The 15,681-nt window shown below is 42.9% G+C and overlaps 1 protein-coding gene across 1 annotated transcript; it reads left to right on the forward strand.

The window, feature by feature from the left end:
* The first annotated feature begins 444 nt into the window (after positions 1-444).
* cd44b (CD44 molecule (Indian blood group) b) lies at positions 445-14,158 on the forward strand. The gene is made up of 8 exons (XM_053885741.1): positions 445-750; positions 9,156-9,321; positions 9,393-9,535; positions 9,609-9,662; positions 11,279-11,608; positions 11,806-11,874; positions 12,586-12,664; positions 12,736-14,158. The coding sequence occupies exons 1-8, from the start codon at positions 672-674 to the stop codon at positions 12,944-12,946; spliced, it is 1,131 nt and encodes a 376-aa protein (XP_053741716.1). The 5' UTR covers positions 445-671; the 3' UTR covers positions 12,947-14,158.
* Positions 14,159-15,681: the final 1,523 nt, after the last annotated feature.

Below are 15,681 nucleotides of genomic sequence, written 5' to 3' on the forward strand. Positions count from 1 at the left end.
TCCGATTGGTTCGAAGTCTGAGAAGTTCGAAAACCGAGGCACCACTGTATAAGGAGAACAAATCAGATTATCCAATCCAAAACTCCACTGCGTCTCTTCCTTAATGTGGAGTGTTAACTTTGACTGGCAGGAAGGGACACACAATGTCTGTGAAACTAAAGTAAATTTTCCACTGGCTCACTCTTATGCAGTGAATTGAAAATCCAGTGTGGACTAAACAAAAGACCAGATGGGCTCGGAGAAACTGTCGGTGTCAGGAACAAGGAAGGGGGAGAGCAAGAGACGAGGAAGGAGGGAGGGAAGCAGATCACCTTGGTGGGATCCATTAGAAACTGTGGAGTCAGTCAGAGTGGGGAGAGGTGGGGCAAGTGTGGGAGGGGCAAAAGGGTGTGTGCTCACTGGAATCACTCTTCCTTTTTTTTTCGCTGCTGGTTCTCTGTGCTTTTTTAAGGAAGAGAATACCAAAGTTGAGCAAAGTCTGCTCCACCTCCCACAGCTGCCACAGCTACCCCATCCACAGTAGCAGGTTTCATTTTTTTTTTCTCCTCCGCTCTCTCTCGCAGTCACTCTCTCACACACATTCACACCTCCCTCACTTCAGGCAGAGGACAGAAGACAGGACCAAGAGCTGACACACACCTTTCCCAATATTTACTCACCTAGCCTTCATCATGTCGCCCAACATGTGGATTCTCCTCTTGGGGTTCTCCTTTGGATATCTGGCCTCCTGCAGGTCGGAGCAACTTAAAGGTGAGCGCTTTGCCCTGCCCTTTTTTTTTTCTTGAAATATATATATTTTTTGTTTTTGTTCCGATTTCACAAGTTGTTTGATTCAATTCCTGAACGTTGGTGGGCGACCCTCGGGTTTATTTGAGGACAGAGCAGCGAGACAAAGACTGCTGCTTGTGGAATGGATGAGTGGATGCCGGCAAGAGAGCGCGTGCTACAGCAGCGCAGACAGCCTTACGTCTGGCGGTCTCAGACTCGTCATAGACACAAAGAAGCAGACTCACTATGATCCTCACACGCATCACTCACATCGTATTTGTTGCTCCCGCTGTAAAGCTGCACTTCTGAGCAGCTATCTTTCATCTGTAAAGACTCTTTGTGTGTCAGACATTCAGTTTTATTTCCCTGTACTCACAAAGGATGGTCTCCAGTTGCTCCCGCTTCTTTCTTTCTTTCTTTATTTTTTTTCCATTTCCCTGCTCACATTCGCTGCCTGTCTAGATTGGATTTGTTGCTCGGAGCTACGTATCTCTGGAGGTAAACTTGTAACTGAATCAAACAGGTCTGTCTGGTTCCCGTAGGTGGAGATGATGAGGTTATTTACAGGAGCTCTCTCAGGTCCAGAGTTGAAGTATAATCAACATTAGATGAGAAAAACACTGTTATTGAGAGAAAAAAATCCTCTGCTTTCAATAACTACCGCTGTTGTCCGTATGAAACTATTTGACGTTAAGGCAGGCTTTTAGGAGGGGAAAGGTACATTGGATTTTTTTCATAATAAAATTCAAATCGTTTTTTATTGGGAAAAAATTTTGAAACATGTTGAATTCCTAAATTTACTTACAAAGAAATCAGGTGGGCAACAAGTTCAATTTCAGCAGTTGCGCTGAGTTAACTTGTAATACACTTGTAAATACATTTACAAAGCAAGACATGAAACACGTTCACCTCAATTTACCTTATTTCACCTTCATATTCATCTCACAGGGGTCGATTTGTGTCCGCAAACACGGCTGCTGAAATGTTCATTACATCTGGTGCGCTTGTCTTTGAACCTGGAACCTGCTTCCCTGCCTTGCCTGAGGGGCATCATTAAGACGTGCTCACCTGTAGCAGAACAGGACTGGCATGACAACAAGTGCACTTGAAAGCATCCCCCAAAACCACAAGGACTTTGATCAAATGCTTTAAAAATGAGTCTTGTTTAGGGAGTCAAAAAACGACGAGGAACTACATGGTTTGTCTTCAACCTGTTTCTACTTTGAAAGTTAACTAGCATTAGCCTGTTCCAGCTCCATGGGTGGAGAGGCGGGGGACACCCTGGACAGCAAACCTTATCAGAGTTAGAGGGAGCCAGAGTGGTTCCATAATACTTGGTTATTGCGGGTCATAGTTTATGATATGAATTCATAGTTAATACCATCACTATTCCACGTGTTTTATATACAGTGTGGCATGTGGATCCAGAGGGTTCTACTGCTGTAAAATGGCCACCATCCCCTCATACTTTAACTTCCTTCTCCAACTTGACCACTGGAAAACTCCCCAGCTTCGGTATAATGACCCCTCTAGTCAGAGTGTGTATCATGTTTCAAGGTGAGGGGTGGTCTCGGGCCCCCGTGGTCTGCTACCAGGCCCTGACAAAGGAGGCCTGTGCGTCCACAAACTGCTTCTCCTGCCACCTGAGACTCCCCGACACGTGTTCACTTCCTTCACTCCTGCACACTTGTCTTCTCGAATCTCGCCCCTTTTTTTCCACGACTGGAATCCAGATTTACACTTAAAAATGAAATACTTCTCCTTGCGTTTTGTAATCTGACTAGCGCCCCATTTCCTCTTAAAGCCTGACTTGTGAGTGAAAGCTCCTCTAAGGCGTCCAGTGTCTCTCTCCATGTACACTACAGTCTTTGTGTTTCCTGATGGAAATGAGGAGTTCTCAAACGTGCAATGTCACCGCCGACCATGAGGGAAAGTACAGTCAGATTTTATTCTTCAACAGGAAGTTGTACAAGATTTCTAGCATGACATTCTCGTTCCTCGGAAGGCTGTGAAGATAAATATTGTGAAATGGCCGTCCAAAAATATACACAAATGTGAAGTTAAATTGTATCCTAAAAGTTTGCAACCAGTCTACAATGGCTAAAAAGAAATAAATAAATCTGTCTCCGGTCACGAGTTATGGTCGATTCTGAAGGGCATGTGATACATTTCTCGAATAGTTTTGCAATAATTACCCAAAATTATGTTTTAACACACTGGTGTCTGTCACAAACAACTTCATTTTCCGTATTTAAAATCCTAATCTGATACTCGATGACCTTGAGTGAATTTTAACGTCAAATCTTGTCATCAGAAATGTTACTCTAAAAGTCAGTTTGGAGATAGATTTTTCTTTTTCCTCCAGAGTCTGACACAACAAAAACACAATTTTCCTATATTTAAATTTTCAACGGTAGGAAGTGAACTCACTTCCTCCCAAATCTAAACTTGTAACCATCGGCCTCCTAACCAGCACTGAATCACTGTTCATCTGGCTGTTTACAATGTTCCAAAAGATCGTAAAGATCATTCAGAATTTGTTGAGAGTAGAGCCAATGTTTGCGACCAATGTCGCACACCATGTGGAAAACTACTCCTGCTGTAGGTGTGAAAGCATAGAAGGTGAAGAGGACAGATGGGAGGTGGGGTCGGGTAGAATAGGAGTCCTTCCATTCACCTTCAGGAAATGTTGCACACACACACACACACACACTAAACAAATGTGATCCAGATCTCACATTTCAGCGGTGCCAATGGGATGATGAACCTTTGTTGCCACCAGCCAGGGTCAAAACCTGCCCACACAGCAGCTCCACTCTGTTGCAAAAATGCCAGGAAACACTGACTTCCATGGAAGGAGAACCCTCATGATCAAAATTGGTCATGAGATTTTAATCGCTGGTTCAAGTCCAGATGTTTGTTCATACGGATCATGGAGCAGGAAAAACAAACCCTGTCAGAAGAACCCTTTTCTCTAGCTGGCTTCAATACTTCACAAGAATATTGCTGTTTCACATTAGACTGACCGTGCAGTAGTCAAGACCACCTAACTCAAGACTGAGACCAGAGCATGCAGAGACCAGGTCCAGAAGTCCAGAGGTGTGAGACCAAAGACCGGGACCAAACTCCTGAAGAAACTGTGTTGAACCCAAGTGACACCATTGGAACCAACCATTAGTTCGTCCCATGTTCAGTATAGTGGTCTCAGTCTCACCCCCTCAGTGGTCTTTGGTCTCCACTTTGGGCTTTGGTGGTTTCGACTACAAGACCTTGATATAATATTTGTCGTTGCAGTAGGTCAGATGCTCAGGGTATGTCACCAAGGAAAGGGGTCAGCAGACTACTTGAGCATCTGGAATGACCTGGTTATCCCTTTGATTTTTTTTTCCTCAGTGATGGAAAGGTCATAGTCCACGATGACTAAGCAAGTTGTTAAACATTACAGCAAATAGCAAACTTTTCACACAAGGATGACCACTACTAGAGCCAGACCTTAACCCACTTTTTTTTGGATGTGCTGGGGTTTGAAGCAGCACAAGATGTTGGTGGCCCCATGCAGTGTTGGGTGTGTGACCGTTTCCTTTTGACGTTTTCCTATAGCTGAACTACTTCCTGTTTACATTGCTCTAAAACAAAGGGTGGAAAGGAATCCACCCCTTGTCGTCCTCTACCAACCAAAATACAACGGATGAATCCTTGACATTTCTCATGGCCCCTCACTTGCAAACAAGACTCCAAGACCTTTAAACAAAATGCAAGAGATTGAACCGGAATCTTTTATTAAAACCATTAACACCTTACGATTTAAATCCAAATTCAACCAGATTCCAACTGTTCATCCAACTTTGGACGATACCTCCGAGGCATCTGTACTTTTGAGTACAAAACCTTGCCAACTTTTTGAAACTTTGTGACTTAAACTGGCCAAATAGGTTTTGAAATGTAAAGGCATTCGTGACATTCGTGACATCACAACTTTTTACTGATCACACCTAAACTCAATAAATAGAGATGAGAAAATACTGTCACGAAGACACGATCAACATATTTCGTTCCCTTTGCTGATGCCGTTATTTTATTTAACATAACTTTAAAAACGTTGGTCGTGGATGAACAGTTTCCTGGTCAGTTTGTAGTCCATTCAGGTGTATCAGCCTTCGGTGGAGGAGGGTGATTGATGACGGAGTTTCTTCTTAAAAAGCAGCTGGAGGTTTTGGCTGAACATCTTATTGGAACCCTCAGGTTCTGTCCACACAGCTTTAGCAGTCTCCCTGGTTTCAACTGGATGACAATGGAGGCTTTCGGCGAGCCGCTGCCTTGACACGGCAGCCCAGTGGACTGTATAAATACAGCCATGGGTGTCTTCGCTGCATACTAATGATTCCATTTGTGGCACGGCACTTTTTCAGATGGTTTTCACTTTGATCTTATTGGGTGCTTTCCCGAGTTCGCAGCGGTTATGTTTTCAGCCACCAATTTCGGGGTTACGTTGGGCCATATGGCAGAATGTGAGGTCCTCTCAGGTGTGTGTGTGTGTGTGTGTGTGTGTGTGTGTGTGTGTGTGAGTGTGTGTGTGTGTGTGTGTGTGTGTGTGTGTGTGTGAAAAGGGCCACAGAACTGAAACTGCCATAAAAAAAGCAGCTATTGACTCATGGTTGTGTTGCTCAACCGCCCCTTCAGGCAGAGCTTCCTGCTGCTCTCTGTTTACTCATAACGACTTTATCACTTTTTCAGCACACGTGCACTTCCCTTTCGATCCAATCTGCACTGAAACCCCCTGATAAAACCAACCGCAAATTAAGAAATGGTACTTTTTTGAATGTCCGTTGTTGACCCCCTATATGAACCATAATACTTAATGGTACAACTTTCTAAAAGCTCCTAAAAAGTGATCATACTGAAAAACACTTTTTTTGACAATTTCCTTATTGAATTAATACGATTCTTTTTGGTTTATTTTATTGTTTTGGGGGAAAAACGTCTACCCTACTCTGTACTTGTCTCCCTCTTACTGACACTTTGATTAAAAAACGGGGCCCCTGTCACCCCAAACACGTGTTTGCCAGGGTCACATTATCAGTACATGTGTTTCGCACTTAAGGAAGTTTAGAGATGTTACAAAGGAAGTCTGTCATGTACGTGTTGCACATCCTTCTGCTTTATGTAACTGGGAGGTGAAAATGTCAGATTAGATCCATTTTATTATTCCCACAGTGGGGGATTTTCACCTCCTAACATCTCTGGCTTGGATGGCCCCAGGGCCTCCTCAGTGTTGTGTGTTCACCAAAACAACATGTGGCCCTTGATGTATACGTGCTTCTCCTCTTGTGTTTTCAGCTTTTTCTCAGCACTTTCTTTCAGTTACAGAACACTTTAAAGAAATATAGTTATTGTGTTTAAACCCTTTAAAACAAATATTTTTTTCCTTTCTACCTTACGTCTTCTCCCTCCAACTGTCTAGTCCCGGGAGCCCTGTAGTGGGTGCTGGTTATTGTTTTTTTGTTTTGGAGTTTGTAGTTGTCATAAACTTTTGACTCTGGGCTGCTCCCCCTGGTGGATATATTGGTGAACAGCAACATAAAGAACACAGGTAATAATGTGACGTCAAGTTTGTGCGTAAGCAGCCCATTCAGTGCCATGCTGTTTTGATCCACTTTGCCAACATCCAGCATTTATTTCCTGTCCTTTCCTTTTCTTCAGCTCTGCCCTGCCATTGTAACGTCTTGCTCTTTGCAGTACTGAATCCTTCTTGTCTTCTCCTGCTCCACCTTTTCCTCACCTCCACCTACAGATGCTTCTGCATTCAGTAGAAACCTCATTGTTCAGCGCTCCACACGGTTCATGTGAGAAACCCATGATGATGTTGAAATGATCACACCTAGTTTTGACCCTTAATTGATCAATGCCATAAAGAGAAACAACATCACTTACTGAAGACACATGGAGCACCAATGACACACCAACTGAGGATGTGAAGTGAGGCAGAGCTACACATGGACAGCCACGACAGTATCTGGACGTCATCCCACCAACAGATGCTTATTGATCCAACTAGCTCTTAAAATAAACATAACCGACGTTTCATTTTTAATTCATTCTCACTTGAATTCTAATATTCCTTTGATGTATAAAGACGGTTGAAACTAAAAGAACCTGTTTTTGGGGTTGTTTGCTAATCCAGCGTTGTTGCCTAGTGACTTTATGTTGGCTATTTTCCACAGCTCCGTTGCCATGGCAGCACCAAAAAAACAAAGCAGCGAGCTGATATGAGTTTCCTGAGTAAATAGTGCGTTTGAACCTGACACCTGCGGTGCTATGTTTTTCCATTACTCTTATCAGCACCGATCGTTGTCGGTGAGCGCTACTTAATATTTTCAAGTTTCCGTTTGGTAGTGTTCAAAAAGACCAAATAAAGAGCTTTATTTCATCAGTCATACAGAATCCCCTGAGGTAACTTTCACCACAGTTTAAACATGCAAATGTTCAACTGCTTAAACCAGGAACCCCTTCAGGCTTGTTCACTCTGGACGTGCGTCTTCTTTTTTACATTTATGGCTCTTATTTTGGATATTTAATCTATATCTTTGGATATTTAATAACTTTTTTTTTTGGTCTGTAATGTTTTCTGGTGTCGTCCCTTGAACTCATATGACCTTCAATGCACAGCTTTGTTTGCTTGTAAAAGGTGACTAGAGTTTTAGTGACAAATCACTTTCTTTAAATAGTAGGCTGCACCTTTTGAAATCCTATTTTCTTTACAGCAGGCATATCAAACACAAGGCTGGGGGCCAAGAGTAGAGTGTAGTTTTTTTCATTCTATTATTTCCTTTAGCAGAATTGTAATTGTCTAAAACAGATTTATATGGATTCTTTTTTTGTTTTTGTGGAATTGTTCATTTTGAGACTGGACACAGACAATTCCATTTCAGTGGTGTACTGAATAAACAGTGATGGACTGGTGACGCTTCATGAAACAGCGTCCTCATTTTCAGTGGTCAGCAGATGGCTCTGTTGGTTTAAAAATAATGTGAGGTTTCATTGCTGTGGTTGTTAAAAACTGAACATTTTAGAGCACAGTGCCATCTAGTGGTCTCTGAAAATTTGGACACTGTTTCATGAAGCCCATCACTAGCTTGTATGTTCATTCTGCCATCTCTTCTGTATGAGGAACCCCCCCAAAAATGCAACAGAAAAACAGATTCAGTTGAAAAGCCCACTGAAACAACTTCATCTTCAGCATTCTCACTTTGTAAATGATCCATCCAGTGAATAGTGGGGTAAAAAATAGGTAGATGAGGTATCATGAAACAGTATTGCAGGGTTGATGAAACAGTGTCCAAATTTTCAGAGGCAACTAGATGGCGCTTCTGTTTTAGAAATGATGTGCGTTTAAATAAGTACTTCAAGAGGAAACATTTCACAGCAGAGAGTGCCATCTGGTGGCCTCTGGAACTCAGGACACTGTTTCATGAAACCTCATCTACCCCTCAGTCCAGTGTCATGAAGCATCTAGCTATGACCAGCAGTTCACAGGCAGCGCCATCTACTGAGCACTGAAACTGATCACACCGTTTTATGAGGCCTCACCCCATTGCCAGGCCTGGGTTCAACTCCTGGGTGACACAGCAGAATTACTAAAGCTATAAAATGAACACACTTTAGCTTCAGACTTCAGGAGTACTAACCAAGCATTTTTTTCTGTGGTGATTTTGAACTACATGTACAGCCTTCTGTCTGACTTCTGCTTGAAAGTGAACATTGCATGAATTTTGTAGACATCTTGTAGACAGATTAAAAGTTGCTTATATGTATCGCTACTGATATTCAGGTCAGTTTCTCAAGGATGAGGAGCGTTGCTCATTGTTTATAAGCTCAAGTACAAATTTAAACACCTACATCAGATATTTACGAACTTCTCTAAGTCTGAGAAAACTTGGAGTGAGACGAGTTTTAAAAAAGTGGGGCAGCTCCGATTGTTCAGAACTCCTTCGAAACAAGTCCGTCCTCTCAGTGGATGTTTGCTTCAGCCGTGAATGTGGGCCATGTAGTTCATGTGGATGTCATGATGTTTCAGTTTTCCTTGCTCATAAAAGTTGATGGTCTTGAACGGAGCCCGAGGACACATCATATTTGTGCAAATCATGTTTAATGGTTCTAAAATAAGTCATGTGATGGGACACAGGCGGGTCGGAATAACGCGGCACATCGAAATGCGATATACAGTTGTAGTTAGAAGTGTAGCACGGGCAGCGACCACCTCCGCCCAAAGTTTGCCGCTGGTTGGTAACTGAACGCAGTTCTGTGTGTAAAACTACGTCAGAGAAAATATGGTCAGGGCCGAGTTCTGCGAAATCCTGAGAATCTTTTTGCTTCACTTTACTCTGCAGTGAATTCCCGCAGCTGCAGCTTTGCCGGCGTATTCTTGGCGGAGGGAAGAAGCCGTCACACTCTCACCCAAGCGATGGCCCAAGCGTTATGTGAGCAGCTCGGCACCACGCTTGCTACTGAGGCACAAGTCTACGCGGCCCATAATAAGAGCATGGAGACCTGCAGGTCAGACCAGACTCCTTTGTCGGTTTACCTCTCAATAGGACGCATTTTGAAAGTTGCCTTTCTCCACTAAGGAACGGCTGGATCAGCAACGGGAGCATCGCCATCCTCAGACAAATAGAGCACGAGAACTGTGCGATGAACAAGACGGGGGTCATAATTCATCAACGGCATAATCCAGATGAACTGTGTGATGCCCTGTGTTACGATGACGCAGGTGAGTCCTGCAGTTTCCGTGTGGATGGATCTTGTGTTCTGTCAGTGCTAAAAGTTCATGTTCTTAACTCCAGCTGGACCAGAGAAGAACTGCACGCAGGTTATCCTCGCTCAAGACGACAGTGCAGGTCAGCCAAAACATTTCGTCCCCTTGATTTTTACCCAGCTCATACTATTAGTGTATAAATATGTGTATTACAGCTGCCAGACGTGATGCTTTTTCTGACGTTTTTTTGTCGGCATTTGGGAATGACTTTCTCGCTCAGTTTCAGCAGGGTTGTGCAAGTGAAGTCCGGAACGCTACTGCCACCTGCTGGCACATTGAGCTCATTTGAATTTGACTATAATGCTGTTTTAAAGGATTAAAACAGAAATTATATGGATGGATACGTTTGACTTTATTTATGAATTTATTTGTATTAAAACGTCATTGTTGCCATGGTTAATAGTTCTAAAGTCAAACTTATTCAGGATGGATCATATATGTCTGCACTGCAACATGTGACGCTCTTATTACACTTTGATTTCATATTCCAGAGTGCAAAAAATGCATCCATCCGTGGCGCTTTGTTTTATTCTTTCTATGAAGAACCAATGGGCTCAGAGATAGATTTGCAACTCAGACAGTCAACATTCAGATCTTTCTTTTTTAAGCCTAAAAAGACAGCAAAGATCATTACAAAAGTCAATTCCATTCATTGTTCACTGCTTAGCCAAAGCTTGAGCAAAGAGGCCCAGGCTTCCCTTGTCTTCCTAGCTATGCCCCAGGGCCTCCTAAGTTTGAGAGCCCACCGTCGGAAGAGCAGCACTTCTACTCCGTGTTCCCCCAGATGACCTTCCCAACAGCCATACACTGAGGAGGTTATGTTTTTGACAGCGTTTGTTTGTCTGTGCTCAAAATGCCTTGACAAGTTATGGACAGTTATGAGTTCATTTTCGGCATTTGCATCCAGGAGGGTTATTTTTTTGAGGATCATTTGTAGGGGTGGGACTTCGATTAAAAAAATTCTCTTTTCAAATAGATAATTTGTGAAAAATTAATCTCAATTAATCGCAGTTTAATGGTATAAGAATATTTGCCACAAAAAGCCACATTTTTCAATTTGAATTTGGTATATTACTGAATCAAATGATGGACCCACCCAAACGTTTAAACAACAAAATATTGGGTTTTTTTTTTGCATCAGTTTGACAATAGAACGATAAATCACGATGGTGGCTATATTCAAGTTTTCATATCGCCATATTTAAACAAAAGCTCTTTTAATGTCTTGAAAGTATTTGCATAAGAATTTCAATTGTATAAGAATTTTAAGTACATTCAGAGCAGTGGAAACACTGGCCATTGTGTAGCGAAAAACATCCCTGAACAAAAGAAAACAGATGCTTTTGTTTGCTTTTGTTCAGGGATTCCTCCATGTTTGTTGTTGTTGTTCTCATCCTAGCGGCCACGTGTCTTGTGCATCAGTGGGATCAGTGGAGCAGGAACTCCTGCACTTACAAAGGTTCCCTGTTGTCGGTTGGAGAGCATTGGACCGAAGCTGCTTGGCAGAGATTTGCGCTCTGGGTGCTTTCTTACTTTTGGATATCTAGTCTTGTTCTGGTTCAGTATAGTATAGGTATATGTTCACAGACCTGATATCAACCCATGAAGAAACAAGACAGCAAGTGCTGAAGAGGATGGTTACACGGACTGTATTCATTTTGTATAACAGAAAACAACATGTTTCTGTCTCCCCTTCAGATTTAGAGCTCTATCAGAACAACCAAACAGATGCCACTGAAGACCCCACTCTCATCCCCGGAGAGGACTCGGCCACCCCTTCAGTCACCCCCTCCGATTCTGACCCAACTAGCAAGAAGCCAGAGGGTGTGTTCACTGGAAACCCTGCCAATGCGACTTTGATGCCGGATGTCTTCGATCAGCCTGCTGGATCTGGGATGCAGCCTGCAGGCTCTGAGGAGGACACCCACGACCTCACGACCCTCACCACGAAGATCCATCCGACGCAGTCGGCGTCAGACAAGACAGCGGTGGATGACAATGTGATGCTTGACACAAATGAAAATGCAGGTGAGATCAGCAACAGGTCTGTTATGTGGGCCTCACTGAGCTGAAACAAACTGATTCACCTGTTCAAAGCAGTGAAGTTACTTCTCAAACGCAGGATGCCCCCTTGTGTTGGGTGCCATGAATCTCACACAACTATTTTCGCTTGATATTACAAATTATATAATTGTAAATTGAAGGTTTTCCTTTACTGTTTACAGCACTCATTCCCAATGGCCGTAAGACTGTTGAGCCAAAACCTGAGGAGCGCGAGAGCAGTCAGTCATCGAGTAAGTCCTTTTTGAGGGGTGGAAAATGAATTTGGATCAATCCAGTGCAGCAATTGAAAGAATTGTTTTTTTACCCTCTTGTCTACAACTGGAGATATAAATGTTATGCTCTCGTACCGGTCAGTAACTCCCCTTATAAAGTGGTGCAATTCCCCTTATAAATTGAGAAGAAACCTTACAAACACAATCGCGGCGCATTTTATTATTTTATTATTACTATTCACATCACAGCAAGACAGACAATGTACTGGAAAATGATAACAAAGATAACATATATAAAAGCTTGCATTACATTTACCATGTGCAGCATGTTTTAAAATAAAAAAAATTTCCATAGTGTCTTTCAATCTTTCAGAAAAATCGGATTCTTCCATGCTTACAATTCAAAACAACGGATGTGGGCCGCAGTGCAACGCGCATGCGCACACAACACTCTCATCGTGAAAGCCGAAAGCAACAAGAAAAATAAATACGCGACCGAGGATACGTTTTGCTAGTATGATGCGCCGACCGTCGCCAGTTACCGGCAAGACGAGACAATCCGTTTGGGATCCGAAATTGGCGAGTCGATATCGGCCTGGCGTGAATTATTTTTTCTAATGTATTTTCCCCGTACAAAAATCGTTATACGGCGTGAAATTGTAAAAAAAATAAACGTATAAGTTGACAGGTCTGTGTTGCTATACTAATTTCACACCTTCTCTCCTGTAGACTGGCTGGTCATCTTTCTGACTATCATTGGAGTCGCGGCAGTTCTGCTGGTCTGTGTCGCTGTCGCCAAAAGAAAAAGGTCCGCGTCTCATCTTCTTCGCTCAGTTGTCACTCTGTCTGCAGGCAAGTGATATCCTCTTGTTTCCACAGCTGGTTTGGAAGGAAGCAAACGCTCATGATCACCAAGGAAGGCGGCGAGGGGAACGGAGCGGCCGCTTTGGCGTCTAGCTCCAACGCTCAGGAGAGGGAGCAGGAGATGGTCACCCTGATGAACAAGGAGAAAATCCAGGAGAACGGCAACACGGAGGAGTTCACCGTGATCACGCTAGAGGAGTCGCCGGACAAAGAGCCGGTGGCGTGAGAGCGAATAAGTCAAGCTGAGGATGGGAGGCGGGGTGGCACCTTCAGATATTGTTGGTCAACACTGGATGTATATTTAGAGAACGTTTTTAACACGCACGTATTCGGGCTATTGAAGATCAGTACATTTCGGGGGCATTCCAGCGACAACAACGGAAGAATGTAAGGCGGATTTATGATAAGCAAAACAACTTTTCATTTCTATACCAAATGGTTTCCTTGTTAAAACATCGGATCTTCACTCGCCCCAATATGCTGTTGCGTGCCTTTGACTGTAGGAGCATCTCGGATGGTCTTGAGAGGGGACCGGGGAGGGGGCTGGTATATGCATGCGTACATTGGCGGGTGTGAATATTTTGTGTGCCAGTTGCATTGTGTTGTGTACATTGTTGAGGAAAGATGGGTCTAATTTAATCAGAAAACAAAGACGCCGACAAGGCTGATAATCATTCTGTGAAAATGAAATAGACTGAATAGTTGTGGGCCTTTTTTTTTTTTTTCTTTGCTTTGTTTTCAAATTTCTAAAGTGTCATGTGCTTTTATTTTGGCAACATGTCAGCCGTTACCTGTGGACTGCAGCTTTTGTTTGGCGAGAAAACTGGGAATTAATTTATGTAGCTTCAGCTCCCGTTTTTCTTGGCGTGTGTGTATGTATATATATATATATATATTAAATCATGTTTTGCAGATGCCTTAGCAATAGCTGCCAGTGATTGTTTTTTTGATAGCTTTGAAACCCCTTTTTTAAGAAAGGACTGTGCCAATTTTTGGGGTGGGGGAGGTGTTCATAATGATGTCCCTGACGTTATCCTGAGGATAAGTAGGCTGAGAATTATAATATTAACTTGCTATATACACAGTGTGTACAGAATTTGGAGATTTAAAAGTAAATAATTGAAAAGGATCTATTGTAGATTTCAAAAACCGGACTGGTGAAATCAAAATATTCCTCCTAAATATTCAACCACATGCTGCAGTTTTCTACTTTCTAAACCATCATTTCCACATTCCTTGTGCAACAGTGCTTTTCCTTTTTTTCAGGTAAACTTTGAATAGTCCAAATACATTTCTTACTGTTTTTCCAGTTTCCGCTTTTGCTCTTTATATGATTCATAGACAAGATAAGTAGCGAAACTTCTCGTGTAGTTTTATTAGAAATTTACAACCGTTGAACAAGTTTGTAAAGCTCCCTGTTGAATTTAATAAATGTATATTGCAACCAATGTGTTGTCTTCCTTTTTTCTATTTCCACTCCATGAGAACTTTGTCTTCTAGTTCTTTTGGTTTCTCCCATCTTCCTCCATCTCCCCCTGTCCTCTGCTTCCTCTTCTCTCAAACCTACAAACCTCATGTCCTCCTTCACCACCTCCATCAATCTCCTCTTTGGCCTTCCTCTCCACCTTCTGCCTGGCAGTTCCACCCTCAACATCTTCCTACCAATGTACTGTCTCTCCTCTGTACATGTCCAAACCATCTCCATCTCGCCTCTCTGACTTGGTCTCCTAAACACCTGAGCCCATGCGCTGTCCCTCTGATCTACTGCTTCCTGATCCTATCCATCCTGTTCACTCCCAGAGAGAAGCTCAGCATCTTCATCTCTGCCACCTCCAGCTCTGCCTCCTGTCTTTTCCTCAGTGCCACTGTTTCCAAACCATACAACATTGCTGGCCTCGCCACCGTTCCATTCCATGAGTACTTACTGAACATTTACCTGAGGGAAAGAAGGTAAGTTTCACCTCTGACTAAAAGTAAAGTACAGTATCTGGCATGTCTCAGGTGGAGAAAACCTCTTTCTATAACACACTGATGCAATGATGAAGTGGACTCAGCCTTGCACGGCCTTGCACCAAACCAGCAATACTGTTTCATGATGCCTCATCTACCCATCACTACTGAAACCCTTCGGCTGGCTATTTCTCGCTGCAAAAATCCAGTTTAACAGTCTTAGTCGATATGTGTAACCCCACATCCTTTCTAAACCAAAAGCGCCATCTAGTGGCCTCTGAAAATTGGGACAGTGTTTCATCAACCATGCAATACTGTTTCATGGTATCTCATCTACCCATCACTAGCGTAAGGACTTAAACCTGACATGTACAATATACGGTAGGCTGCATGGAAAGGTAGAGTATTCCTACCATACTATCATACTTACGATACAAGACAACAGAAGCAGTCGAAACTTTATTGCATCTTGACTCAGCATACTTCTAACTAACAGAGACTAAAACGTGAGAACCCAAACTGTTTACACTTTCATTTTGAGTTGACAGTGGAGACAGATGTCAGTGTAAGAAACTAGTCTTCTTCAATAAATTCCAGAATTTATTTCAGAGTCTGGTCGTGTCTTGTAGCTGCTCTGTACAGGTCAGCAGGACAGTGGGGTCTGTGACAGCTGCAGGGGGACAGTTGTTTAGTAGCGGACACGGATTTGTTAGCACTGAAACAAAGGTCAGGTCGCCAGAGTGACTTGGTTGTGACTTTGGCTAGGTGTTGCCCGAAGTGCTATCGGTGCTTTCCAATTACCTCGGAAGTCGGAACAAGCTGCAAAGTGATCATAAGCGGAGCAGCCTAGCGATAGCCATTGTTAGCACGGTCCACACTGCAGCTTGTATATACAGCATGAACATTTAAAATTATACTAGAGACACATTTCTACAGGATTATGCGGTAGACCGATTTCTTGAAAAAAAGGTGGGCGGAATATACATTAGCATTACAGAAGCTCTACTCACT

The sequence above is a fragment of the Synchiropus splendidus genome, chromosome 14 (genome assembly GCF_027744825.2).
Source record: "Synchiropus splendidus isolate RoL2022-P1 chromosome 14, RoL_Sspl_1.0, whole genome shotgun sequence".
Lineage (NCBI taxonomy): Eukaryota > Metazoa > Chordata > Actinopteri > Syngnathiformes > Callionymidae > Synchiropus > Synchiropus splendidus.